This window comes from Calliphora vicina, chromosome 4 (genome assembly GCF_958450345.1).
Source record: "Calliphora vicina chromosome 4, idCalVici1.1, whole genome shotgun sequence".
Lineage (NCBI taxonomy): Eukaryota > Metazoa > Arthropoda > Insecta > Diptera > Calliphoridae > Calliphora > Calliphora vicina.
This window is the reverse complement of record NC_088783.1, coordinates 102,943,316-102,969,553: the sequence shown is the minus strand read 5'-3', so window position 1 is coordinate 102,969,553 and position 26,238 is coordinate 102,943,316. Positions and strand designations below refer to the sequence as shown.

The window sequence follows — 26,238 nt, the reverse complement described above, 5'->3', positions numbered from 1 at the left end:
GTAAGAAAGTATGGTCGGTCAAGCCCGACCATATAATACCCTACACTAAGTAAAAGAGCAAAAAAAATTTTCTTTTAAAATTTCAATAATTTATATTTTTAGTGATTTTTGGAAGTGGGGTTATATGGGGGTTATGACCAATTATCGACCGATCACCATGAAATTAGGTCATGTGATTTATGTCTATATTAAAGTTAACTATGTTGAATTTTGTGTGTTTACCAACATTTTTAAGCGATTTATGCACGTTAAAGTGATTTTCGGAAGCTATGACTAATTATGGACCGATCGTAACAAAATTTGGTGACATGAATTTTGTGTATATAAAACTTATTTGGAGCGGAATTTGTGGAGATACATATATAAATTAAACATTTATGACCGATAAAGTCCAATTTCGGGAGGACATTCATATGGGGGCTAGGTGAAATAGTGGACCGATTTCAGCCAGTTTCAATAGGCTTGGTCCTTGAGCCGAAAAAATAATATGTACCAAATTTGATCGAAATATCTTCAAAATTGCGACCTGTACTCTGCGCACAAGGTTTACATGGACAGCCAGCCAACCAGACGGACGGACGGACGGACGGACATCGCTTAATCGACTCAGAAAGTGATTCTAAGTCGATCGGTATACTAGTATAGACTAATATTTTTGGGCGTTACAAACATCTGCACAAACGCATAATACCCTCCCCACTATGGTGGTGTAGGGTATAAATATTGAAAATTAATAAAGTAAAATATGTCTAATAACATAAAACCTAAACTACATTTTATTTTATTAAACTAAACTTTTAAACATAATTATTGACTTTTCCATTCTAAATCACATACAATTTTCATATAATACAATCAGTTAGGGTCACTGTTGACGTCACTGAGCTTAAGAGAATTTTTTTAAGAGAGCCATGTCGCCATCTGTGTTTATTTCTTTATGCATACCTGTATGTGGAGAGAGTGAATTCAACACACTCGAGAGAGAGATTTAACTTCAAAACTTTTTCTTGAAAATTGCAATTTCACTAAATTAATTTTTTTCATATAATAATTCAATTTATTTGTAAACTAATTAATAACTCACTTGTTGCCTCGGGTATATGAAAAATTAAAGCTGATGTTATACCCTTCACCTTCGTGAGAAGGGTATATATAAGTTTGTCATTCCGTTTGTATTCTGGATCCTTATAGATAGCGGAGTCGATTAAGCCATGTCCGTCTGTCTGTCCGTCTGTTGAAATCAACTTTCCAAAGCCCCTAATAACTTAAATAGACGATTCATACATCAATATCTCCGGAATTCTTCCGGCTATGTTGCTATTTAAAATCGAGAAAATCGTTTTTTTTCGCTAAATATTAAAAAAAAAATTAAAAAACAAAAAAAAAATTTTTAAATTTCAAAAAAAAAATTTAAAAAACAATTCGAAAATTTTTTTTCCAAAAAATGCAAAAACAACTTTGGAAAAAAAAATACATTTTGTTTACCTAAAAATATTTAAAAATGTTTTTTTGAAGTATAATTTGGTGAAGGGTATATACAATTCGGAACAGCCGAATATACCTCTCTTACTTGTTTTTTTCGCTCCGATTTTCGGGGGACCCGCGCCTGGTTTGATCAGTTATAAAATTTCTAATTTCAAAATTTTATTAATATCAATGATTTTATTAAGTTCTATTGAAAATTTTGAGAATGCAATTACGCTTTGATACAATCATACATATATCGAAAAGCATAATAGGCTGCGTATACAGGTAGGCCTCCATTTACGCAGTTTGTTGGGCCCAAAAAATAGCGTGTAAATCAAATTCGCGTAAAACAAGGTTCTAATTTAGAACGAAATGCTTATGTGGGGCCAATATTTTTTTTATTTCGCGTAAAACAATACATCAGTCACATAACAAAAAATAAATTGGGACCTAAAAATCGCGTTAAATAGAAAACACATATGTACATACATATATATCGTCACCTTAAATGAAAGCGGACGTAACTACACAAAAATTCAAAATCGAGTTATTGATTGATTGAACAATTGCCAAGAATACTCTATTATTATTATTGATTTTATAACGTATCCTGTAAAAACAATAAAAATGTAGTTACGTCCGTTTAAATTTAAGGCGACGATATACAGGTACTTTAAGTAAACATATTTTATTTGTAATTCTAAAAACTTACGTAAAACAAAAGTAAAGTAAAAAAACTCAGCTAAAAAAAATATTTCTTATCGAAAATTAAGGAAAAAATTTCAATTAAAAAAACAAAATATTCTAATACATAAAAAAGATCAAAACATAACAAAAAATTCATAAAAATTAACGATGTTTTCAAAAAAAAATCTGTTATTCGCTTGTGTTTTTTCATTTCTTGTTGTTGTTGCCGCATTATATAAAAATCGTGTAAAAAAAGTCGCGTATTTGAAAAAATGGTTGCTAATTTGAGTTCGAGTTATATCTAATTCGCGTAAATAAAGTACCGCGTAAATGGAGGCTTACCTGTATAATGAACAATACGTTTCGAATATGTATTTCGTGTATGTATATAATGGATGACGGTACAGACATTTCAGCATTTATTATGCTCCATGTAAATGTTTACGCTAGATAAAGTAACCAATTGACTTCTCGCTGCATTATAAATAGCACATACGTGTCAAATGACCCAAAATATATTAATTGGAGTCAACCAAGTGATCAGACATTAGTGACAATTACTGTCAATAAGGGATACATTTACTACTTGCTTAACTGCTGGGTTATTACGAGATAAAAATTAAGGTTGGATGCTACATTACAGCACGTTCAAAATATTAATGATTTTAAAAGGTAAGTCGCAAGATAGAAGCTCTAAAGATTATGAATTTATATCAGTATTCATACCAAGATATTACAATTAATATATCCATCGTTTTTTCATACGAACAATTATAATTTTAAAACTTTAACTATTTAATTCTTTAACTATTGTATAATTTAAAGAGTCGTAACTGCTGGGAACACTATTGTGTATTTTTTGGATATTGTGCAATCCATAGTTAATTATTTTATGTTTCTGCACAAAAATATTTGTATATATTTGTAATATAATAATGTCAAGGAAAATCAGTTCGATTAAATTGATTTATTTTAAATCAAAAAAACTGGAACTTATAAATAAACAAATTTTAAATTTCAATATCTCATATCAGTAATAAATTTCTGCTTCAATAATCGAAGTCATCTTTAATATTGTGAGCCATGGCTTGTTCCTTGAAGCATTTTCCATATTGCTCGGCTGCCTCACAATGATCGTCGGCTACTGCAATGCTACTGCAGGCATCAATTATTTCATGAGCAATTTTCATTCTTTCATCAGAGCCATCTGTATATTTGTGAGCATGAGTTACGGCGACATCCTTAACAAATTTACCGTTATTGTCCATCTAAAAGTAACAGTAGTAAGTTAAAATAACTAGATATGTAGGTGTAAATATTTTAATGTTTGGCCGATGAACACCTACCACTTCATATTTCTTCATGAGACATGAGCGCAAACATTTTCCTTCCATGGTAGAGGAAGGTTTTTTAGCAACTAGTTCCTCAACATCAGCTGAAATTGAAATGTAAGTAATTTGATGTTATGATTAAAAAAATCTTAAATGCAGAAAATAGTATTTTGTAACTATTTATGTATGTATTACAGCAGCCGAACCACTTAAGATTTTAACATATTTTAATTTTTTATTTTACTACTATTTTACAAATTAAAATTGTACTTTTTATTTAAATAATACTAACAATCCTTAGCTCCAACTTCAGCTTTGCAATCATCCATTTTCACCATAAATGCGGCAACAGCTGCCTTTTTATCGAATCCTTTAACTAAAACAGCGCCAACAACACAGCAAATTGCCAAAGTTACAAAAAGTTTCGCCATTTTTATTAATATTTTTTTTTACAAGACAACTCAAATTGTTCGAATGTTTATTGAAAATAGATGCTTTTTAATTAATCTGTTCAGGTATTTATATGATAAACAAATATTTTTAATTTAAAACTTATTGTTAAAAAAGTTTTAAGCATTATCAATATACAATATATACTTAGTTGTAGACAATTAATTGCATGATTGTCTAAACATTTACACTTGTATACCACTTCATCTGTGAAATTATAGGTTACGCCCGAAATATTTTTTTGCCCAAAAATTAGTATGACATTTTTATGAATGACCTTCGATACATTTTGTTTCAAATTTAAATTGATGTGAAGACAGAAATGAAATATATATCCGTTGAAAAATTATAGATTGGCTTAGGGTGGTTCCTAAAAATACAAAAAAATAAAAATTTTAGAACCTTGCAATCTTTATCAATAAAGCGGAGAAGTACATGTTTGGCATTCTTCTATAAGTCTAATTTTTGTAGTATTGAGCACAATTACAGCAACAGTGATTTTAAAACCCAAGGTACTTATGATGTTTTATAAGATAAAAATTCAATAGAGACATGCCTACTTTGTACGAGTAGGCATGTGATAAAACTTTATTTTTTAAATTAATATTCTTTAGTGCAAACATTATCGGCTTTGGAGACGTAGCACATTTTTGATGAACGACATAGTGGGGAATTTAAAAGAAAGTGGAAATAAATACATATAGGCAATCGATATAAAATTCACACCAAAGTCGTTTCCTAATACATACAGTTTCTATAGAAGGGCCGCTTCCTATGAGATTTATTGTTATATCTAGACCGAGTTACAAGAAAATTAAGTCCCAATAAGCATATTCACTGGATTTCAAACTGAAAGCAAGTGTAATTCAAGGCTTGAATTATAGTCAAGCAATTGAATTACAGTTGTATTACACTTTGTTTCAATAGCATTCTCCAGTAAAAAGGAAACATAAATTCAAGCCACATGTTTTTTTATTTGAAAAATATTTAATATTTTCAAATATTTTTCAAGTTTAAAACATAGGCCCATAATCATAGTCAAACACTAAAGTCGGTTCTTTTTAAAAACAACTTTAAAATAAAAACCTGCTTTGTATTAATTTGCAACCATAGTAAAAATTAAAGTATGTTTTAAATTGAACCGACTTTAACTGGGTGCCACCGCAAATGTAGAAAATGTTTTCATACAATATACTACAAAAAACAGCTGACATACAAAATTAAAAAAAAAATCCAAAAAACGTAAACAATAAAAGTAACCGGGACATCTAAAGAAAGAAAGTTGTTTGTTGTGGAAAAATGGAAAAAATAAGATTAATATCATAATTACGATATTTTGGTACTAATTTTATAAAGATTCGGCAGCACAATATAACGAGTAAAGATCAGCTAAAAGCCTTTATAATGGAAGAGTGGTATAAAATACATTCCCTGTCAACAACAAAGCATTAAAATCGGCCCAAAATATATAACATTTCGCTATCTTTTCATTAGAAATTCCAAATATTGAAAAATTTGATCTTTGACCTTCACGATTTAAAGGTTAACGTTAGCCGATTTTAGTAAAACGTTCAGACTATATTTAAAATTACCAGGGCTATAATATTATGAATAGATTTTACTTAAAATGTATAACATGAAAAAAATTGGCCTCATTCGCCAAAATATGGACAAAAAATTAGTTTTTCTTGAAAATCGCAAAATTTAAATCGCAGGTACGGAAAACTGTAAGAGGTATTGATATAAATTTTTCATCTTTTTATTCCCTATTATGATCTCAATAAATCCCAATGTGATGATCGAATAATTCTGAAATTTGTTTAACATAATTTTTAAAAATTTAAAAATGGAGATTCGAAACAGCCGTTAAATAAAATCATTTTTTTGCCATATCTGCGAATAGGTTAACGGTATCCTACGAAGACAAAAACTCATACACAAGTAAATACGGATATATTTTAAATAAAACTTAGCTTTTATTTTAATTTTTCTCGAAATATGTTAATTTTTTTCCCTAAATTTCTTGTTCAAGTGGCTTGAGACCGTTAATGGTCTGGCGAATTTGTAATAACTTTACAATTTTTTAACCAAATTTTGTCAGTTATATCTCATTACAACGATAATTACGTACACATTTCGATTCTTTTGCACTCAATTGCAAAAGTATTTATTTAGTAGCCGAATTTTGGCGATAATACAGTTTTTGGGTCATTTTGACCCAAAGGAGATACAGGGTCAATTTCCAAAAAAAAAATTTTAATGTAATATTCATTAATATAAATAAATCTACATATTTCTAGAAAACAATGCAGAAAGTTAACGAGTTTCACCTATTTATTCCATATAAATAGTAAAATTTAGCATATATCTGAACTTTGACCTCCATGCGCGTCCAGAAATCGTTGTCCGATTTGGCTAAAATTTTCAGCACTTAACTTTTAGACAATGTTCCACCCGGCACTCTTCAAAATTTTAACAGAAATTTTTTTTCCATACAACTGATTGTCACTCTAATCTACATATCGTCACCTAAAATGCAAAATAACGTAACATCACTTTTCATAAGTTTATAGGAGAAGCAAAAAACGATATAAAATGAAAACTACTTGAGATATTGAAACAAAATTTTCAAATCTAGAAATATATTTTATGAAAAAAAACTAATTTTTTCAAAGCACACTTTACTTACGTTTTTTTGAATTGTTATTTTCTGAAACAAAAAAACGTATCATCAATATAAATTTTTATGAAAAAATAAAAACTTAAATAAAAATATTTTTTTATTTTAAATAAAAGCAGTTTATATATACATTTTTAATGGTATTATGTTTTTTTAATTTTTTTTTAATTACTAACAACTACTTTTTTAAACTAAAAAAGGTTCTTCATTAAATTTTCATTAAGACTGCAAAAAATATTCAATTGCAACAAATTTATTAAAAAAAGTTAGGATACTACCTAAAATAAGGTAAAAACGATTTATTAATTAATTACTCAAAGCGTATATGTTATTTTGTTTAAGAAAATCATATACTTGATGATACTTTAGTTTCAATTTTGGTTATAACTATGTAATATGATGTAATTAATCGTAATCAATAATAAAATCAATTTCGAATTTTTTGATGATACGTTGTTTTGCATTTTAGGTGTCGATATATACTAATTATTATAAAAAATAATAATGCATCCACAACAAAGGTGAAGGGTATATAAGATTCGGCTTAGCCGAATATAGCACTCTTACTTGTTATTATTCTAATTCAATATAATTCAAATAATATATAAATAAAAATGATAACTTTTTGTGCATTGTTTACACCGAAAATTTGTTTCTAATGGTAAAATCTGCTAGAAAGTTCTGAGGGGTTACTGCGTAACTCAATCCGAATACGAAAATGTTCGAAAAGGTGTGCTAAATGCATTGTAATTCGAAAAGTTTTTCTTTCAAATCGAATTAGGGAGTAACCCCCCTGGTATTATATTCAAATTAACAAGTAATTTATTGTTATTAAATAAACACTTTTAATATTCATATTTTGAAATCAAAAGTTCGAAGGTCATTAATATGAAAAGTCATATCATGTTTTTGGCAACAAGTTATTTCGGGCGTAACGTATAATTTCACAAATGCAAGAGTATTATACCGTAGACGTTCAATCGTACATACTATATACATGCAATTAAATGTCTACTACGTATTTGCTATATTGAATTGTATGAAGTATTGAATTGAAATTTGATAATATTTTAACAATGAAATTTAAATTATTAAATTTTTCATATAAATACATGAAGATTTTTGGTAAAAAGCATCAGTTTTCAAACAACAATAAAACAATTTAAACTTGTTTAAATATTTATAAATTAAAACAAAATCAAAATGGCAAAACTTTTCGTAACTTTGGCAATTTTATGTGTTTTTGGAGCCGCTTTGGTAAAAGGATTCGATAAAAAGGAAGCAATTGCCGGATTTATGGCAAAAATGGATGACTGTAAAGCTGAAGTTGGAGCAAAGGATAGTATGTATTAATAAGAAGTAAAACAATTCCGAAATAAATCTTCAATAATTCTACGAAGCAATATTTAAAAAACATTCATAATTACTAGAATTTATTTCTGCTATTATTTGTTCTGCTTCTGTCTCATTCTAATGTTTCATACAGAAAAGTTTAAGTAAAACCTGCAAATCTGAAGTTAGTATTTGCGATTTATATAATTTACAAAATTGCTTACTTTATACTTTCAGTTGATGTTGAGGAATTAGTTGGTAAAAAGCCTGCCTCGACTATGGAAGGCAAATGTTTACGTTCATGCCTCATGAAAAAATACGAAGTGGTAGGTGATCATTTCCCAAATATGCACACATCATTATATTTATCTTTCCTTTCACTTGCAGATGGACAACAACGGTAAATTTGTGAAAGATGTTGCTGCATCACATGCTGAAAAATATACAGATGGAGCTGAAGAAAAAATGAAGATTGCTCATGAAATAATTGATGCTTGCAGTGTCATTGAGGTACCAGCTGACCATTGTGAAGCTGCCGAAAAGTATGGAAAATGCTTTAAAGAAGAATCTTTAGCCCATGGCCTTAAAGATAAATTAGACTTTTAAAACTGAAATCTATGAATTTAAATCAGATTCGATTTCGACAAGGATTGTTAATGGCTAAAAATGAGATTTAGAAATTTAAGAATACTGTGTATATTTTTCTTGTTTAAATAAATTAGTTCCTTTCGTTACCTAATGCAATTAAAGCAAAATGTTTTATTGTTATCTTATTAATCATATTTGAGTGATGTTACTCCAAACTATTAAGGCATAATTTTGTAAATCACGTCACCAAAGTGATATTTATGTGCAAAAACAAAATTTCACACATTTTAAAAATTTGTTTTCATTTTATGTAGAAAATTTTCAAATTATGAAAGGAAAATCAACGCTTTAATTTTGGTGCGCTTGTTTGGTTCAGAATTTCTATATAAAACAAAAACAAATTTTTGAAATATGTGAAATTTTGTTTTTGCTATGCACATAAATATCACTTTGGTGACGTGATTTACAAAATTAGGGCCTTAATTTATATTCGACTTACACCACATTTGCTACATTACTTTGTTATATCATGCTCTGTGCAAAAACGATTGTTAAAACTCCATTAGCTTACCCCACTTTTTTCTACATAATTCTTACATTTTCCCGATGCATTACGAAGACAAATTGCTTCACATTTAGAAGTATTAATTTTGATTCCCCAATCATCATAAAAATGTTTAACATTTTGAAGGTCTTTAACCACCTGTCTTAGAGCATTAATTGGGGATTCGCTATCAGAATACAAGAGGGAATCATCTGCATAAAAGTATGCCAGTTGAATTTGGAAAATTGTGAGGAAAATCATACATGAAAATGTTATAAAGATGTGGAGCCAAAATTGAACCTTGTGGTACCCCGCAATTTATATTTTCGAAATATGATTGATCGCTGTTAAATTGTACACAAAATTTCCTTGTGGTGAAAAAGCTTTGAAAGAGTTTAACAATACAAGGACTAAATCCAACTTCAATCGTCTTAAAAAGAATACCATTGTGATATGCATGATCAAAAGCTTTTTCGACATCTAATGAAACTGCTACTGTACAAAAACAATTACGAAGATTCGAGATTACATCATTTTGAAATTTTAGTAAAGCATCAACTGTAGAGTGACCCTTTTTAAATCCAAATTGAAGATCTGGCATATATGATTCATTTAACGAAATGTCCATTTCCGTTGCCTGTTGTCAAAAACCTATCTCTTGACAACAAAATACATGCTAGTCAATGTATTTTGTTGTTGTATCAGACATATGATTTGTTGTATTTTTGTTTGACAATTCGAAGTGTCTCGTCTCTATGTATAATTCTCTATGGCCAAAACTATATCTAGCCATTCCCTCAAAAAAAGCTCAAGCGACACATTTTTCATATAGCGTTTTTTAATAAATTTTGACGGTCACACTGTGTACTGTTATCAATTTATAATAAAAACTATTTTAGCTTATACTATGTTCACATTTGCAGAGTTAATCATCTCAAACGTGATTAAGCTCTAATCACTTCAAAATCGAGATGATTATCCATACATTTAAATGATTTGTTAATCACTTCAAATTGACATGATTAAATCTTAATCACTTCATTAATCACGTAGAATCAACTGAACATACCTCAAACTGATGATGATGTAGCATCGGCCACCTTTTACTGTAGTACCGAGAAATAAATTTCGACAGAAGTTTTTTTTTTCTTTTAAAAACCTTAAATAATCCATCATGTTCACAATTTCATTATTAAAAAGTTTAAAATAATTTGCTGATATCTTTAATAAAGTATTTATTTCCATATTTAATGCCTTAAAGAAATATAAATTTGTTTGTTGTTTTTTTATTTGTCAACTTAATCATTTTAGTGTCAACTTAATCATCTCAAATGTAATGTGAACGGCTTTGATTAACTTAATCAAAATTTTGATTAAACGCGATTAAAAGCCCAAGTGTGAACATAGCATTAAGTGCACTTTGAAAAATTTTTGTTTTTTTGTGACAGGGGTTTGTCGCTTAAGCTAAAATTTCTTAAGAAATAAACTAAAAAATATATTGTTTTTAAAAGTTATAATATAATTATTAGACTTGTGATTTTAGTTCATAGTCCAAAATTGAACTACGTGAGTTTACAAGATTCGGCACAGTAGAATATAACACTCCTACTTGTTGTTAAACTGTCAATGTAAGAGAACCCTGATGCTCCTTGATTAAAATTAAAAAAATCTGGCACCGTTTGGATTTGAAGCGATATTAATATTATAAGTATGCTGAAATTTATTTTCTAGGTATTTTGGGAACTTCAAAAATCTTCCTAAAATATCAAAAATTTTGTTATTTACTGTAGTATCCCGATTTTCGGGATAGGGCGATTGGAGGTTAGGCCGAATAGAAGCTGTACATGCCGGTCGGAAGAAACGTGTACGAGAGGCTGATATTAAAACATCATCCGGCGTTATAATCCGGCCAATAATCAAACAATGCATGTTTCCGTTAAGTGAAAAGTATGTAGATTAGCATGTCCTTTTGCATACCATATCATGTCCATACGTGTTCCACCACAGTTTTTCAAACGTAATCTGCCTCTCCTCCCTTTGTTTAAATTATTATTTCTTAATTGTCTGTAGTGTGCTTCAACTACCAACTCCTAGCTCCTGAGTTCGCGCGTCATTGTCATTATCGCTTAAGGGCAATCAGGCCGTCCCTTTTTCGCTGCCTTCGAGAGTTTTGCGGCTCACTCTCGCATTGGATAATGTTTGGCGTCGTCTAACTGTACCGCGTTACAGTTTCTCGAAGTTTGCATTGTCCACATGCAATCGTTTTTGGTTTTCATAACATAACTTTTGAATAAATGATTTAAAGTTCCAGCTTCCTGTATGAAGATATAGGTCGACTGGGAACTAAAATCAACGTGGGATAACCTGGCTATTTGAGAGTTTTCAACTCCGCCAACCAAATTTAAATTTAAAAAAAAGAGAAATGTCTGCAATTTTATATTAACATTGAATAACAAAAACAATTTACATATGTAGAAAGAATGTTTCGGTTATATTGGAAGAAATTACAAAATTAAATTTTACTCCTTTTTACAATTTTTCATACCATGAACTTGAACCAATTTTAAAACTACTTAAAAACACTTTTGATAATTTAGACACGGAATATACATTTTTAAAAAAATTGGAAGAATTGGATTTATTTCAACAACCTTCAAAATTTCAACAATCCTTTTGAAAATAATGTACAAAATGGAATTATTATAAAATTGAAGACGAAAGTTTATTAACTAATGTTTTGGAAGATATGTATAAAAACAAAATCGGAAATAAGTCATATCCAAAATTTTATATCATCCAAATTAGCTATTTTTTTAAGCTTAATGCATTTTTGAAGTCGTCCGATTTGTGAAAATACGTCAAGAAACTCAAATTGACAGTGAACATGCGTGGCGACCTGCAGAACGATCAATCTGAAGAAGTATTTTCCAAAAACAATTGCTGGACATTGGCAACGGCAAAATCCCTGTTGACATTTCGACCAGCTGCATTCAATTTCCCGTCGCTTTCATCCGAAAGGTGTTTCCAAATATTGCACAAAATTATAAAAATCATCAGTTTGAGCTGACGTGCTATATTGGCTGCGAAAAACATTGATGTCGATGAATTGAATTTTAAGTTTCAAAGTGAAATTGATGACGTACAGATCAGTAGATTTCATAACTTCCCAAGATGATGTCATCAACTATCCAATCGAGTTTTTTAACTCGCTGGAATTAACCGCATTACCGCCTCACAATATCCACTTGAAAGTCTTATCGGTAATCATAATGTTACGAAACATAAATCCACCACGTCTTTATAATGACACCCGACTTGCGGTAAAAATCCTGATGAATAACGTCATCGAAGCAACAATACCGGGGAGAAGACGTTATAATTTATTTATTTACAAAATAAATTACTTTACAAAATAAAAAAATATAACTTTACTTGGATATATTTATAATTGTCCAAGAATAAAAATATAAATTAACTTCATTATTACTGAGAATTTATAAAAGAATATAAGGAAATTGAACAACATTTTTAGTTGATTTTTCAAACTTAGAAATCAACTAAAATTTTTGTTATATTAATTAACATAGAAAATTTGTATATGACATTCTATCCTTGCGCTTATTTAACTTTATAATATACTAAATGGCCGCCCGGCTTCGCCCGGTAGCTATTTATTAATGTAGTTCTTCAAGTTTCTCATTTCATTTCATTTATTATCCAATATAATCATTTTACAGTGTTTCTTAAACTAAGTTAAATTACATGTTTCCTTGACGTATCTCGAACCTATCAAAGATTAAGTCCATCTGGTAAATAAAATTGCAGCATTGCCACATACTCTTAAAATTAATATTTGTCAATTAAGTTACATTTCCAAAAAAAAAAGGTAAAAGAAACAAATTCATCTTTGCTAATATCTAACTTAAATCCTATACTACAAACTAAATAATGCTTAAAACTATTGTAACAGAAAATGAAAAGTAAACTCAAAGAAAACAAAATAAAAATAAGAATAATATTAAATGATGACATTCAGATTCTACTGTTCATTGTTATACTCCAAATCAGATATGTTAAGGGTGTTTATCCTCCTATGGTAAAATAAGAGGCCTGCATCCCAGTATAGTAGACCCCCATTCCTAAACGCCAAAAGATCTAACGGTGAGATATAGCGACTCATATGCAAGGTCTCCAGATCAGAACCCCTTCGGAAGCAATCTGCCACCAAATTATTCCCCAGCGAACTAGACCGCTCCAGGAATCAAAGTGTAGACTCAATAAGAAAAACGTCAACCCTTGGAAAATCAACGCAGTCATATATGGTCCTACATGAGGGCCTACGGAAAGTGCCATCGGGACAGATCCCAGGACCATGACAAGACGACAGTATATTGACCCTGCGGTTAAGAGTAGCAGCTCTTGGGCCACTGACAGCAATAAGTATGTCGTCTGCATACATAAGAAGGATATCCGAGACAAAGATGTTGTACAATACAGGACCCAATAAAGAGCCCAGTGGTAGCTATAATACGGGCACTGGACTTAACATCCCCTACCCTACCTTCACCCTAAATGTTCGTGCCTTGCCCTTGTTCGTGCACGGTCAAAGCCCAATTCCATCATCTTGTAGAGAATGCCCTCCTGCCAAACCGTATCAAAGGCTTTTGAGAAGTCAAGACTAACCGCCAATGTCGACATAGTCCGCGAACACTCTTCAAGTTTCTCCAAAAAATGTCTCTTATTAAGAAGAGTGAGAAGTGAAAAGAACGCAATATATTAAAAATTAAAATTTCCGAATTTTTTTTCTTTACAAACCATCTCCTGAAAATCAGTCAAATAGCTCTCACGTGATGCCATTACATACATGGACCATTTCATTTTTATATATATAGATTTTAAAGAAAACTATGGATTTTTTGTGTTTATGTTAATATTCATATTTTCTGTATTGCAGGCCTTAGGCCAGACGAAGGGACTTTAAACTCTGGGGTGTATCGAACACCGGCTTCGCTAAAATCACTTTTTCTGTATATCAAAATTTTCTGAACTATCATATAAATTCAAAAAGAAATTATTGGTACACAATGTTAATGAACAGTATCATAATGTTTAGTTGTAAGCCGGGTGAAGGGGGAAAAGGCTGGACAAATTGGAAACTCTCAAACTCTATGACCCAAAACAAAATCGTTTAGATTTTGTACTCATAATTATTGTAAATGTAAGTTATTAAATAAAACACGCAGTGGTTTTATAAAAATCGTTTAATTGTATTCAATTTATTTGAGGTAATGAAAAATTATATTTCAATATTTTTTCATTCAACAAACAGTTTACAATAATGTTTCTATGATTTTATAATACAAAGTTGTTTTCAATTAAAGTACAATATTTTTTTATTAATTGTACATTAACACCCCTTCTCAATCTAACAAATATTGTAAACAAAGTAAACAGTAACAATAATACAAATTAACAAGATAATCCAACTAATTCTCTAAATTTAGAAATTTTAATTTTTTGTAATGGTTTAGTAAATAAATCTGCTAACATCTCATCAGTTGGGCAATATTTATAACTAATTCAAAATTGCTTTTTAACGTATTTATAACGGTCTTTATTATAGTGTCATCTTTACATGCAATTATGATGTCATCTACATAAATTAATACGTACACTTTTAATTTATTTATGGTTTTGACGTAAAGACATGGGTCGGCCTTTCCCCTTCTGAATCCTGAATTGATTAAAACATCATTGATTCGTAGATTCCAACAGCGAGCAGACTGCTTCAAACCATAAATGCTACGTTTTAATTTGCATACTAAATTTTCTTTACCTGGTTCTATGAAACCTTCTGGTTGACGTATGTAAATTTCAGTATCCAACTCACCATTAAGAAAAGCCGTTTTGACATCTATATGCTGAACTTTCATATCATTAAAACTTGCTATTGCTAATAAGCTTCTTAAAGTTGTCTGCTTGACTACCGGGGCAAAGACTCGATCATAATCTTCTCCATACTTCTGCGAAAATCCTTTAGCTACCAACCTTGCTTTATATTTCTGATTACCATCAACAGTTTTCTTAATTTTGAAAACCCACTTACAACCAACTAATTTTCGATCTTCAGGCATTTCAACGAGTTTGAATATCATGCATTGATTTTATTGATGATGTAATTTCATTTTCGGATGATATAGATGAATTAAATTCTTCAGCCGATTCAAGGATTCAGCATACTGTGGTATATGTTCTGCTTCATCTTCAATACTTTCATTTTGCATAAAAAAATTTACCATGTTATCAGAATTTCCATTATTTTCAATAATATATATGTATGTCATCACTGGATTCAATAAATTCGACATCTCTACTAATAATAATATTATTAGTTTTTAAGTTTATTAAACGAAAAGCTTTTGACTCATCACAGTAGCCAACCAAACTGCATTTGACCGCAACATCATCCAACTTTCTTCGTTTTTGTTTATTGATGTGAGCATATGCTATCGATCCAAAAACACGAACATGTTTCAAATTTGGAGTTTTATTAAACCACAATTCATACGGAGTAACATTAGTAGCTGATGACAACATACGATTTTGTATATAATTAGAAGTATTTACGGCTTCTGCCCAGTACTTTTTATCAATTTTAGCATCACTTAACATGCACCTTGCCATTTCCATTAAACTTCGGTTTTTCCTTTCTGCGACCCCATTCTGTTCAGGCGTATAAGGAGCAGTAAGTTGGCGAGTAATTCCTTTGCTTTTTAAGTACGTATTCATCTTCTTATTACAAAATTCACCACCACGGTCAGTTCTAATAACTTTCAATCGCTTTTCGAATTGATTTTCAGTTAATTCGATAAACTCTTTTATTTTATCAAAAGCCATATCTTTTGTTTTTAAAAAGAAGACGTAACAATACCTGCTAAAATCGTCGATAATTGTTAGGAAATATAGATTACCACTAGGAGTTGCATTTTGCATTGGTCCACATAAGTCTGCATGCACCAATTCTAAAATACTATCTGCTCTTGACGTTGAAACTTTTGGAAATGGTTTTCTTGTTAACTTGGATTTTAAACATATGTCACATTTGAAATCACAATTACATTTTCCAATATTTACCCCAAGTAGAATTCCCTTATCAACGCTTGACTGGATTGCTTGAATATTTCTATGACCCAAGCGACAATGCCAGACATGAACACATTCTGCTTTGCTTACAGACACTTTATTTGCATTATGATTTTGATTAAGCACATATAAATTGTTCTTCATAGCTGCCGTTGCATGTACTTGCCCTTTCATAGAAATGGTACAATAATTTACATCAAAAGACACCCGGAAACCTTCCATTGCCAATTTTCTTACGGATAACAAGCTTCCATCCAATTTTGGAACATATAAATCATCTCGTATAATAAAGTTCTTATTTTGACAGATAAATTGACATTCTCCAGTTCCACTTGCTTTCAATTCTGTACCATCAGCCAAATAAATAATATCGGTTTGTTGCTTATCCAATTTTATGAAAAACTTTTCATCAGAACACATATGGCATGTTGCTGCAGAATCAATATACCAATCTTCATTGATTTTTGTTGATGTAACACCAAAACAAACTTTTCGATTTTCATTCTTGGTTGCAATTTTTGCACGATTATCACTTGATTTCTTTTTAGGACAATTCTTTTTAATATGGCCAGGCTTACCACAAGAATAACATTTGGGAATAAACTTCTTCTGAGTTTTAAAAGCGACTTCAACTTGTTGTTCATTACCATTTTTACGTTTAAATTCTTGAAGTAATTTTTCTTTTACAAGATCAATCGTTAAATCTTCTTCAGGACGCATTTCCAGTGATGAAATCAAAGTATTATATTCTTCTGGTAAACTTCCAAGTAAAAAGGCAACAATTTTATGTTCTTCCATTACCTCACCCAAATCATTTAATCGATCCACTATATTTAAAAATTCAGTGATGTGTTCTTCCATTGATTGACCACCGTTCATTTTCTTCATAGATAGTTGACGAAGAAGACTTACTTTATTGGTAAGATTTGATTTTTCATGATGTTGTTTTAAGGCATTCCAATAATCTTTGGCAGTTTTCAATTTCTTGATATGAACCTTTTGAGATTCTTCAATTGCCAAACCAATTGTAGCTCTTGCCTTCCCATCACGTAAAAACCATTTTTCATCTGGAGAATCCGGAGTGGCTGCACTGATGATGTCCTATAGTTCCCTTTCCAGCAATAACAATTCCATATTAAATTTCCAAATATGGTAGTTGAGGTAATGAAAAATTATATTTCAATATTTTTTCATTCAACAAACAGTTTACAATAATGTTTCTATGATTTTATAATACAAAGTTGTTTTCAATTAAAGTACAATATTTTGTTATTAATTGTACATTAACAATAATAATTTAACAAATAATATGAAATGAAAAGGAATAAAACAAAAAGATTAGGAATTTTCCAATTATTTATTAAATTATTTGGAATATGGATTCTTACCAATAAGGAACAATAGGAATATGATAACGAAGTGAACAGTTCAAAGTTTGATTTGTATCTCTAGCCGACAAGAAGTATTTACTACACTTTACGATTGATTTCGTACTAAATGGCAAGTGGAAATATACTGCAGCACATAGCATTCTGCATTAGTATATTTTGAGGAAAAATATGAATTGCAGGGAAATTAGGAAAATCGCTAAGTGTTGTTTTTGGCGTAAACGCATATTATATATCATACTAGATGACCGCCCGGCTTCGCCCGGTAGCTATTTACTAATGTTAGTTCTTCAAGTTTCTCCAAAAAAATGTCTCTTATTAAGAAAAGTGAGAAGTGAAAAGAATTATTTTTATTTTATGTATAATCAAATTGTGAGTAGTGTAATTGAAACCGATTATGGCCTTTTGGCTAGGATTCTGTAACTGAATGAATAAGTAAATAAATAAATAAAATCGGTGTATTTAAAATATAAATATCAATTACTACGCTTATACGTAGCCTATTCGCAAATAAATTTTATTTGCAATTAACTAACTCACTGTTTATACAGTGACCGACAAAAGTCTACATACGACCATTATTTTCGTAGCTCGCGGACTTCTAAACCATAATAAGTTAATAAAGTAATGATGTAGTTTTATTTCAAATGCATTTTTAGTAATATAACAAAAAATATCGCTAAATTTATAATTAATTTAACTTTTATTCACAAAAAATTAAAAAAATATAAACATTTTTTAGCGAATACAAATTTTCATTAAATTCAATATTTCGTTGGGCCACCACTGGCATCTACAAGCGTCTGGGCATCGAAGCAACTACATTTTCCAGTTCTGCGGACGTTATATTTTGCCATTCTTCTGGAAGGTTCTCCTTTAACATTGGTGCACAAGTAATAAGATGTTTTCGGATCTTCCGTTGTAGAATTTCCCACATGTGCTCAATAACATTTACGTCCGGGCTTTGAGGTGGTGTGTACAATTGTCATGGGACATGATAAGTAGCCTATCTTTGACAATTTGAGACCAATGTTTCGGATTGTTATCTTGCTGAAAATCCAACTTTAACCAAGAGTTAAAATATCAACGGATGCTCTCAAATTGTGTTCCAAAATGGATTTGTACTGATAACGATCCATATTATCCTCAACAAACACTAACTTTCCCAGAAGCAGCGACAGTACCCCAAACCATCACACTGCCAACACCATGCTTAACTGTAGCGAGTAACTTTTTCGTATCCATTGCTGTATTTGTTTTGCGCCATACTTTATCTCTCCCATCACTTCCAAATATGGTATACCTCAACTCATCAGTGAACAAAACTGGCTTCCAGAATTCCATGTCCTTTTCAAAGTGCTTTTGGGCGAATTCCAAACGAAGTTTGCGATCCGTTCGCTAATTTAGGAGGAGTTCTGCTTTAATTACCATTACTATTTAAGGTTCTTTGAATTGTTCGTGGATGAACAATAACTTCTGATATTGTTGCGAGTTCTATGGCCAATTTTGTGGTATTTACTTTTCAGTTTTTGTTGACTTCTTTTAAAATGAAGATTACATCTCTACGATGTAGTTTCTTTGGGCGACCACTTCGCAGCTTGTTTTTAACTCTACCAGTGTTTTCAGTTACTGAATATTGTTTGAACTGTAGACTTAAGGTAGGGTCACACATGACAAATATTTGACGAAAAAGACGTAACCACTAACTAGAATATATTTGAATTCGTTTATTTATTTCAAAAACTTATTTTACTTAGGATTTATTTAATTTGATGCTGTTTGATCTTACAAAACACTTGTAAGAGTAAACACGTCAAACAAATTTTTGTTAAAGTAAGTGGTTATGCTTTTTTGAGTAAATATTTGTCATGTGTGACCCTACCTTTAATAAATTGCATGCTTATCTGTTGCTATTCTAAAAAAACCAGGACATGCTGTGGTCGTATGTAGACTTTTGTCAATGTTTTTTATTGTTTTTTATGAATAATTTTGCAAGTTTACATTGCGACAACATTTTTTTTTTTTTGGTACATAGCAATAAAAATAGATTTTAAACAAAACTGCAATATTATTTTTTTATTTACCGGGTTTTCTCTAATAAAGTGGCAGAAATTGTGGTCGTATGTAGACTTATGTCGACCAATGTATGTTACGGAAAATTCTTGTTTTTATGAGATGCCGGATGGTAAAATTTAATATTTTATTGAGCAAAATATGATAATTTTTTTAATGCAAATGAAATAATCAAAAATTCTGGTTAATTTTGCAATCCAATTAATGCAAAAACACAATGAAATGTTTAAAAATCGCATTAATAAACTAAAAACGTTAAAACATATGGCAATGTTTAAAATCTTATTTGCAAATAGTGTCGTTAATCAGGAATTGTTTTCGTGAGTTAGCTATTCGGAAATAAAAAATTTATTCACTGTTTATGCGGCATTTTGTTCTAATTGCATTATTATTATTTGCGAATAAGTCGTGCGTATAAACGTAGTAAATATCTTTTAAAGTGTATATAAAAAGCTAAAAGGGTGTTTTTTAATAGCCCACATATGGGCTGTGGACGCCATGAAAAAAATCTGCTATAAATCGCTTTCAGAGTCCACAGACCACATATGGTCTTGAACATTGTTTGGATGAACAGACCACATATGGGCTGTGGACTCCTGGCGCTTTCCGTTCACAGCTCATATATTGGCTGTGTACTGTTAACGTGTTAAAGATATTTTGAATCACTTCAGTGATACCCATAATGATCAGATTATATTCTAAAAATAAGATATTACTGTAGTAATCCCCACTTTGATTATCGTTGTCGTTCGACTCACTGTCGTAGCATAAACTAAATTATTATGTACTAATTCCTTTTTTTAACCCTAGAAATATAATCTGCGTGAAATTTACGCATACTTTTTGTTTTGAAGTTGTTTTTTCTGATAATAAATATATATAAAACTCGGGTATTTTTACTTCAGCTATATTGAAAAAAGTAATCAACATTAGTTTATTTTAAATTAATCAAATTTTACGCATGATTATATTTAACGTGTCAGAATATGATTATCTTTCTAGGGTTAAAACCAAAAGTGGCCTTTATTTTACCCAGCTAGTATAACATCTCTGTTATAGCGGAAAATACAGCTCTGTAATCAACACGCAAATTTTGACATTTCATTTTACTTGTGTGCGGCGTGTTGTGAATGAAAGTGTGATTTTTCTGGAGATTTCGTACAATTTTTAACATTTTCATTTTGTTTCATTGTTAATTAAAATAATTTATATTAAATATGGATGATGAAGCTGAAACCTATAAGCTATGGCGCATTCGTAAAACTATTATGCAGTTGAGCCACGATCGTGGTTATTTGGTCACACAAGATGAATTGGATCAAACGTTGGAGCAGTTCAAGGAAATGTTTGGCGATAAACCCAGCGAAAAGAGACCAGCACGTTCAGATCTTATTGTTTTAGTTGCCCACAACGATGATCCCACAGATCAAATGTTCGTTTTCTTCCCTGACGAACCAAAGATTGGTATTAAAACTATTAAGACCTATTGTACCCGTATGCAGGAAGAAAATATACATCGTGCTGTTGTAGTTGTACAAGCTGGCATGACACCATCGGCCAAGCAGTCTTTAGTTGATATGGCACCTAAATATATTTTGGAACAATTTTTGGAATCCGAATTGTTGATTAACCTTACTGAACATGAATTGGTACCCGAACATGTAGTCATGACACCTGAAGAAAAACAAGAGTTACTGCTTCGTTACAAACTAAAGGAGAACATGTTGATGAGAATTCAAGCCGGTGATCCCGTAGCTAGATATTTTGGTTTGAAACGTGGACAAGTTGTAAAAATTATTCGTTCATCAGAAACAGCTGGTCGTTATATTTCATACCGTTTGGTGTGCTGAAGTAGTTTTCAACAACAGATTTTTAATTTTAAGATTTTACTTTATACTATAGATTTAAAAATATGTATCAATAAATGATTGTCTAATGAATTATATTTACATTGATGTTTGAAATGATAGTTAATATCAAGTTTGGCTACCGTTGTGCAGTGGGGTCGATCTTAAAAAAGTCGTATTAAATCTGAATCTTTTAATTCAGTTGCAAAATGATATTCGAGCCAATAGAGGAGCACATATTCTATAAGAAAAAAAAAAATTGTAAGAATACAAGTGTCAAGTCGACCTGCTCTGGCGGGTAACTCCCAAATTCTATCGAAAGGAAATCGTTTCGAATTACAATGTATCCTTCTTCAGATCGAAAATAGTAACAAATTCTTTATCATTTAAAAAGATAAATGTTATCGATTAGTTAGAATTATTTACCACATTAAAATATAGTTCAAGAAATAACAGCAAATACTCTTACCGAAGTAATTTGAATTGAAATACACTCGCTCGATGTCGAATGCGGTAAAATTTACCAAGTTTTCCGTATAATAAACATGCAAGAAGCCGCGTACATTTTAGAAAACTTCAGATTTTTGTAGATTGAAACTTTATCTTTTAAATTGATTTCGATTTTAAGATTTTTGTTTATCAATTATTACAATTGTCCATAATAGTAAATGGTATGAAATGCTAATAATCGATTTTCGACTTTTCATTTCGATTTTTACAGTCGATTAATCGAACCCAATAATCGATTTTTTAATAATCGACCTGCATTTTTTGGAACTATAGCAAATGGCCCATATACGCTATAATTACGGATTAAAATCATCTTTTGGAAGAGTATTACATATAACTCCTTTATGTTGAGGTGCTCATTTTATAAACCGTAACGGCAAACATATGACAACTTTATGGAAAAAATTTCGTAGCACTTTTTATAAAAATTTCTTAAGGTTGAAAAAATTTCGCATTAAAAAATTAGGTCCTCCATGAATATTTTCCGATGTCAGCTGAAGATTAATATATTGCAAATTTTAATGAAAGCAAAAACCTTGACAATACTTAAAATTCCGGAATTTTATTTCTATTTCGATTAATCGTTATCAAAAATCGATTTCAGCATAAAAATCGGAGTATATAATCGATCACGAAATAATCGTTTTTAGACCCTGAAAATCGATTTTCGACCATAATCGTAATCGATTTACCATTCACTAGTCCATAAATTTATTAAAATTATTAAACCTATTAGTATAGTACATAATATAAAATTAAATTTACGATCTATGTATGTATATCTACATTAATATTAAATAATGTTTTAATTTATTTCATTCAAAGTTAGAACTCTTTTTTTCGGCTTTTCGCCCATAACTGCTGCCACTGCAGCAACTGTTGTACCATGATCTTTTGTCATATGTCTCGATAAACCACGATAATGGGCATACGTCTTACCACACAATTTACATACACTTTTCTGCTGACTATGTACGGTGCGGTGTTGAAATAATAATTTCGAATTCGTAAAACCTTTACCACAAACATTGCATATGGAGTCCCTTATGTTATTGTGTGCTTTTAAATGCCAGTTAAGAAGTTTTTGCTGTGTAAAACCTTCACCGCATATATCACATATAAATTCCTTTTCGTATTCTGGATGATTTTGAAAATGCAATTTGAGTTCTTTCTTACATGGAAAGCCTTTGCCACAATATTTACACACAAAGGGAAAATCTTGCGTATGACGTCTTAGATGTATAACGTAACCTGGCTTCTGGGTAAATTCGTATTGACATACAGAGCATTTGAATGGTTTTGAACCATCATGTTTGGCAGTATGAATACGGAATGTATATATGTGTGAAAGAACTTTGGGACAAAACTGACATTTGAACGGCCCCAAGTGTTGTAACAGAAATTCAATATGTTCGTAAAATTTACATGATGATTTGTATTCTTCAACTGGTTTATTGGCTGTAAATTCTATAATATTTTCCTTTTCTTTTTTCACTAGTTTATGTATAAATTCGATTTTTTCCTCTACTTCGGCTAAAGTGTAATTTGATTGCAATTTCTCATTTACTTGCGTCAGCAGGGTCTGGAGGGTTTCCTGGCGTCTCTGATCAGAGTTGTAGTAAATATCTTGTTCGTCCCATAAGCAGGCATGAGTTTTGTAGATATCGATTAATGTTTTGATTTGTTCATCTTTTAATTCCGGTTTAGCCAACATTTGCTCCTCCTCAAGCTATAATGAAATTATCAATGTTTGTATTTAATGATCTACATAGAAAATACTTAAAATTGACAATATTACCTCCTGTATGAAACTTAATGTGGGTTTTAAAAACTCCAAATGGTCATAAAACCACAAAGGTTTATAGTCTTTATCTTTATTTTTTATATAATTCATGCGTATACGCACTTCACGTATATAGCGGACTCTCATGTATTTTATACATTTCTCCACATCTTTTGTGGTCATTTGTATTTGCATTTGCTCCAGCTCATCACATATGATTTTAAGACATTCTTCACGTTTCTTTCGACATCGATTTACTAATTTTGGTGGTCGTGTTGCATCCCATAATTCATCTTGTTTCTGATAAGATGCTATAAATAGTATAACTTTCATTTTATTTTGCATAAACTCATCGATGTCTAGGCCATCGTCCATTTTAACTTTGGACTTTTTGGCTGGCGGTGTTTTCACTTCATCCAAAAATTCTTCACCTTCGTCTTCATCTTCATCATCATCTCTTATATACTCATCGTCGAAGTATTCTTCGTTGTCATCTATTTTAGTAATTTTTACTAGTTTCTCTTTTTTATCCTCCAAGTCTCCGATGTCCAGTTCTTCTTCATCACTATGTACATTTGAATTTACGAACTGAAGAAAAAAACATTATTATATTTAAATATATTTATGTACATATCTGCCAATTAAAGTTGTAAAGGCAATTTTTAAGATTGAAGTAATATTGTTATAGCATTTCAGCAGAATAATGTATTTAGTGGAAATATGCAATCCCCACTATATTTTAATATGTATAAATATAACATACGATAATTTCGCGCAAAGGGTTCGATATGAACTTTATCTGAAAATTTGTATTATCATGTTACACATTTAAATTTGTTTAATAATAATAAAAACAACCATATAAACCTTCACATTTACCTGTATTAATAATAATGTAACAAATTAAATGTGTAAATTATCCACAATTGGAAAATTACCTCGATTTCATTTGTAGTTCCATCATTGTATGATTTACTATCGATATCAATAGGTTCCTGTTTAACATCTTTGTCTTGTAACTTTTTATTTTGAGATTTTCTTTTCGATTCTTGTGTACATTGTCTTATTTGTCTGCTACACACTTGATCTTTTTCCTTTGAAGCTAGATTTTTGACCAACAGTACCTCTGGCTCTTCTAAAGGGTCCATAAGAAAATCCTAAAAACAAAGCATAAAAACATTTGTAGACAACTTACACACATTTTACAAAAAAAGGCACCTTTTTATCCTCATCTTCTTCGTTATCGGTTTTACCATATTCACTTAGGACAATGTCATCTTCCTCGCCGAAATCTTTGTTTTCCTCCTTGGTTATTACATCCAGATATGAGTTTTCATGTTCCTGTTCTATGTGTATCATAAATGTTTGAAATTGTAAACAAATTTCATGGCATTGCAAACACAACAAGGCATATTGTTTTTCTCCAATTACCGGAGATTGTAATATTTCACCACATTTTTTATAGTTTGAATATGTATTATAATTTGATAAACTTAACGCAGTCATTTTAGTTTTTTAAAATTAATGATTTTCTGCAATACAAATCGTTTTGTAAAATTTTTAATAAGAAAAACAAGAATTTGTTTTTCTTTTCCTACTGTTTTGTGGCGTATGTTCAGTGTATGACAAGTTATTCAACTGTTATACTACAATAATGGCAGCGCTGATGCAGCGTAAAAACTATATGTTTGAAGGTTCGCCGTCAAACATTCAATATAAATTTCTCAAAAGAGTTGGAAGAATACAGATATATGTATAAGGACTTCAAACGATCTTGTGTGAAGTGACAAGTTTGAAGATTTTTTTCTGCTACAGCAATTATTTTAAACAGAAAGTTATTAATTATTTTTATTTTTAAAATAGAGTCTTTTCGTGTCATTAAATATGTATTTTGTATGTAGTCTGTTGTAATTTTGTATTGGTATACTTTCTTTCTAAAAACTGAAAAAATCAATTGATATACATATGTATGTAGTCAATTCATTGTTTCTAGGAAATCATCCAAAAGCTTAAGCTTTGTAAAACTTATAAATAATAATTTGAGTTAAATTATTTATAAAGTTCATAATTATATTTATTAAAGATTAAGGTATTTTTTATAAAAATCTTTATATTTCTATTTCTTCTGTACATCTTCAGGAAAAAAAGATGCTACACAATGAAGTAGCGACATATTGAAATAAAAATACAAGATTTTTATAAAAACGAACTAAATTATCATTTTAAAGTTTAGAAAAAGTTCAAATAAAAAACGACTTTAATTTTTTTTTTTAAATTTAAAAATACATATATGAATTTAATGAAAAAACGCTTAACAATTTTAAGTCTTAAAAATACATATCGTTAGCTTAGTACGCAAACGTGCCAAGTCCCATTTTTTGAATTTTATAGGAGATACTTTTTGTCGTTCTATCT

The 26,238-nt window shown here is 30.3% G+C and overlaps 4 protein-coding genes across 4 annotated transcripts; 2 read left to right on the top strand and 2 right to left on the bottom strand.

Moving 5' to 3' along the window:
• Nucleotides 1–3,203: 3,203 nt before the first annotated feature.
• Nucleotides 3,204–3,922, bottom strand: LOC135958225 (general odorant-binding protein 28a-like). The gene is made up of 3 exons (XM_065509112.1): nucleotides 3,778–3,922; nucleotides 3,501–3,589; nucleotides 3,204–3,422 (listed from the first exon to the last, which is right to left on the bottom strand). Exons 1-3 carry the CDS (start codon nucleotides 3,914–3,916, stop codon nucleotides 3,204–3,206), a joined length of 447 nt encoding a protein of 148 aa, XP_065365184.1. The 5' UTR covers nucleotides 3,917–3,922.
• Nucleotides 3,923–7,768: 3,846 nt separating this feature from the next.
• On the top strand, nucleotides 7,769–8,702 carry LOC135957767 (general odorant-binding protein 28a-like). The gene is made up of 3 exons (XM_065508568.1): nucleotides 7,769–7,957; nucleotides 8,185–8,273; nucleotides 8,335–8,702. Exons 1-3 carry the CDS (start codon nucleotides 7,819–7,821, stop codon nucleotides 8,551–8,553), a joined length of 447 nt encoding a protein of 148 aa, XP_065364640.1. The 5' UTR covers nucleotides 7,769–7,818; the 3' UTR covers nucleotides 8,554–8,702.
• A 12,081-nt stretch (nucleotides 8,703–20,783) lies between these two features.
• Nucleotides 20,784–21,628, top strand: Rpb5 (DNA-directed RNA polymerases I, II, and III subunit Rpb5). The gene has a single exon (XM_065508954.1). The coding sequence runs from the start codon at nucleotides 20,901–20,903 to the stop codon at nucleotides 21,531–21,533; it is 633 nt and encodes a 210-aa protein (XP_065365026.1). The 5' UTR covers nucleotides 20,784–20,900; the 3' UTR covers nucleotides 21,534–21,628.
• A 1,099-nt stretch (nucleotides 21,629–22,727) lies between these two features.
• Nucleotides 22,728–25,435, bottom strand: LOC135958102 (zinc finger protein 286A-like). The gene is made up of 4 exons (XM_065508965.1): nucleotides 25,042–25,435; nucleotides 24,762–24,980; nucleotides 23,839–24,411; nucleotides 22,728–23,769 (listed from the first exon to the last, which is right to left on the bottom strand). Exons 1-4 carry the CDS (start codon nucleotides 25,327–25,329, stop codon nucleotides 22,846–22,848), a joined length of 2,004 nt encoding a protein of 667 aa, XP_065365037.1. The 5' UTR covers nucleotides 25,330–25,435; the 3' UTR covers nucleotides 22,728–22,845.
• Between the last annotated feature and the right edge of the window lie 803 nt (nucleotides 25,436–26,238).